General features: G+C 41.6%; 1 protein-coding gene across 1 annotated transcript; it reads right to left on the reverse strand.

The window, feature by feature from the left end:
• Positions 1 to 570: 570 nt before the first annotated feature.
• On the reverse strand, positions 571 to 2599 carry LOC137725076 (uncharacterized). Its single transcript, XM_068463680.1, has 5 exons — positions 2368 to 2599; positions 1966 to 2286; positions 1631 to 1867; positions 1278 to 1372; positions 571 to 1173 (listed from the first exon to the last, which is right to left on the reverse strand). Exons 1-5 carry the CDS (start codon positions 2597 to 2599, stop codon positions 571 to 573), a joined length of 1488 nt encoding a protein of 495 aa, XP_068319781.1.
• Between the last annotated feature and the right edge of the window lie 535 nt (positions 2600 to 3134).

The following is a 3134-nucleotide window of genomic DNA, read 5'->3' on the forward strand; positions in this document are numbered from 1 at the left end:
ACGTTGCTCAAATAGGGTGTTTGAATATACCAACGTGACCTACTCAACAACACGAACACCCTAATATTTTTAGATTAATTTCCTGACGTCTCACGCACCGGCAATGGGCAATCACTTGCCTGGCACTCTGACGAAATCCTTAACGACGTTAAGGAATATTTCGTTAAATAATAGAATATTATGTTTAAAAACTAACAGAGTTACATGACGCCGTAGGTATATTCTGTCAAAGTTGATGGAACATTCTCCTTCTTCGATAATGGCTTCGCCGAAATCCGTCACCTGCCGCTGTCTGTGCCGTCGGTTTCTGGAAAATCTTAAAACTTTAATATCTTCATCATTTTTCAACCAAATTCCACAAATTTTATATGGATTTGAAGCTCTCAACTAGAAAAACACAATCTTACCTATTTGAGGTCCTAAAACCAATAGAAATTGGTCGGAATAAGGCTTGGAACAACCGGCCAACCTGCAACTCCGTGTTCTCGCCTATTCCAACGTTCAAACTGCTCCAAAACTAATCTAGGGTCCCTATAAAATTGATTAAGACCCACTTCGAGCCTTTAAACCTTAGAAAAAGACCATGATCCCGACATAGAAAAATACACCTCGCCAATTCATCAGGTCCATAAAGGCTGCTGGAGCATTCGTTAACCCGAATGGCATTACAAGAAACTCGTAATGACCATAACGAGTCCGAAACGCTGCCTTCGAAACATCCTCACACTTAATCTTCAACAGATAATACCCAGATCTCAAAACAATCTTTGAAAACACACAAGCACCCCGAACCTGATCAAACAAGTCATCAATACGAGGTAACTGATAACGGTTTTTAATCGTCACCCGATTCAATTGTCGATAATTAATACACGACCTTAGAGTTCTGTCTTTCTTTTGCACGAACAATATTGGAGCTCCCCATGGTGAAGTACTAGGTTGAATAAAACCCTTATTAACAAGTTCTTGTAACTGAGTTTTCAATTCTCTCAATTTTGCAAGAGTCATTTGATAAGGAGTTAAAGAAATAGGATCAGTACCTGAAATTAAATCTATAGTGAATTCCACCTCATGGTCTAATGGTAGTCTAGGTAAATCATCAGGAAAAACATCAGGAAAAACATCAGGGAAATGTCTAACTACCCGAACATCATCCATACGAATAGAAGTTTCCTGATTCAGCAGCACATGAGCTAGATAGCCCTGACATCCTTTCCTCAATAGTTTCTTCGCTCTTATGGCCGAGATAACACCCTATCTTAATCCACAACGCTCACCACAAAAGTAACCACAGGTAAGTCCAGCTGATGGAAAGTGACAACCTTTTCATAACAGTCCAACTTGGCATGATTGTAATGTAACCAATCCATGCCTAGAATAACATCAAATTTGACTATATCTAGAGGAACAAGATTAGTTGGCATGATGACTTCCTCAACGATAACAGGACATCCTTGATACTCCTAGCTAATATAACAAGTCTTGCCTCTAGGCATCGAAAACTCTAATTCATAACCAAGGGTTGTGGGGTGTGGTTGAGTCTTTTGAGCAAACATATGAGAAATAACAGAATGTGTGGCACTTGAATCAATTAATACTCTAGCAAAATAACCAAGAATATTCAACGTACCCATAATCAAATCAGGATTGTTCTGAGCATCTTGCAAAGTGATATGATGAACATGGTCCTGCGCCTGCTGCCAGTCTCCATGACCTCTATTTCCTTGATTACCTCGTCCTTGACTAGGCTGATTAGGTAGACTTGACGAACCAGCACTATTAGAAGCAATATCAAAGTTCTGAGATGGTCCTCCAGTGTACCACTGTGATCCACCGCCTGATACAGTGTATATGGCGCATAACCTCCCTGATATGGTGGATAATCACCCTAGTAATATGGATATGCTGGATACGGATAGGCTCCCCTAGAATACAGAGCTACATCCCCCTGATAGTGGTAAGCACCAGCATAACTTGTCGGAGTATAGCTATTAATCCCCTGAATCTGTTGAAGAGGTACAGCTGGTGGTAAAGCATGAGGTTGGGGCTTTTGCTGATCTTGTGGACACTGGTGAGCTCGATGCCCCATCTGGCCACAAGTGAAACATCCACTACTACCTTGTCCACACTCCCCAAAATGACGATTATTACACCTACGGCACAGTGGAGCACCAAGACTGTTAGGATTCCTCTGCCAATGAAATCGGGAACCTCCTGTGAACTTGCCACCCCTCCGCAGTGTAGCAAAATTCAAACCACCATTGGATGAACCAGAACTAGCACCACCTCGCTTAAAGTTATGTGTTTTACGAAGACCGTAAGATGACTGCCATTTATCTTTACTAGTATTATTTTTCTAAGCATTACCTTTTTCTTCCTCCTCATCACTATCATCTGGAGCTTTCTCGAAGCCCTCAACCCAAAGTAGAACCTCGATGAACTCCTGATATGTAGAACAGGGAGTCGTAGTCGCCATAAAACGCCACTTCTTTCGAGTACCCCACTTAAAACGTTGAAGCATTTCAGCAGGATTTGCAACAATCTCCAGAAAATATTGGGACAAATCAGTAAACTTCCAATGATACTCAATAGCTGACATTTTCCCTTACTTCAGATGCGAGAATTATTCCCTCTTACGATCCAAATACTCCGGAGGTATAAATATCTTCTGAAATAAATGCTTAAAAACATCCCAATTTGCAGCATCTTCCGCTGACAACTGGAAATATTCTTGTCTCCACCATGATGCAGCCTCCTCGCCCAAAAACCAAGTGGTCGTCTCGACCCATCTGTCCTCAGGAAGATTTCCCTGTCGCTGCATCACTCGAAAGGTTTTCTCAACATAAGTACCAATGAAATTATTCAACTTTAAGTTATATATAATCTCCAATGGGGTCCTCTGAAGTGGACGGAGTGAGGACTGAATAGCATTAGCAATAGCTTCACCAAGTTGTGCAATATCTGGAAAATTAGACTCAGATGAAGTACGTGGCTCTCTACGAGGTGGCATGGTTCTGACATCAAATATCAAAATGATTAGAATGCCAACAAAAGACAAAGGACTGCCAAACCTTAGCTCTGATACCAAACTGACACACCCCGACCGAGGTCGAGACGTGCTGGCCGTCACGTAA

This window comes from Pyrus communis, chromosome 2 (genome assembly GCF_963583255.1).
Source record: "Pyrus communis chromosome 2, drPyrComm1.1, whole genome shotgun sequence".
Taxonomy (NCBI): Eukaryota; Viridiplantae; Streptophyta; class Magnoliopsida; order Rosales; family Rosaceae; genus Pyrus; species Pyrus communis.

What these genes read in the sequence shown, in the direction of transcription:
- LOC137725076 (XM_068463680.1), bottom strand. Translation starts at nt 2,599, where the DNA reads ATGTCAGCTATTGAGTATCATTGGAAGTTTACTGATTTGTCCCAATAT. An exon ending in TACTCCGACAAGTTATGCTG is followed by an intron (nt 1,868 to 1,965) that starts GTGCTTACCACT and finishes CCACCATATCAG; the next exon opens with GGAGGTTATGCGCCATATAC. An exon ending in TACCTGTGGTTACTTTTGTG is followed by an intron (nt 1,174 to 1,277) that starts GTGAGCGTTGTG and finishes CTGCTGAATCAG; the next exon opens with GAAACTTCTATTCGTATGGA.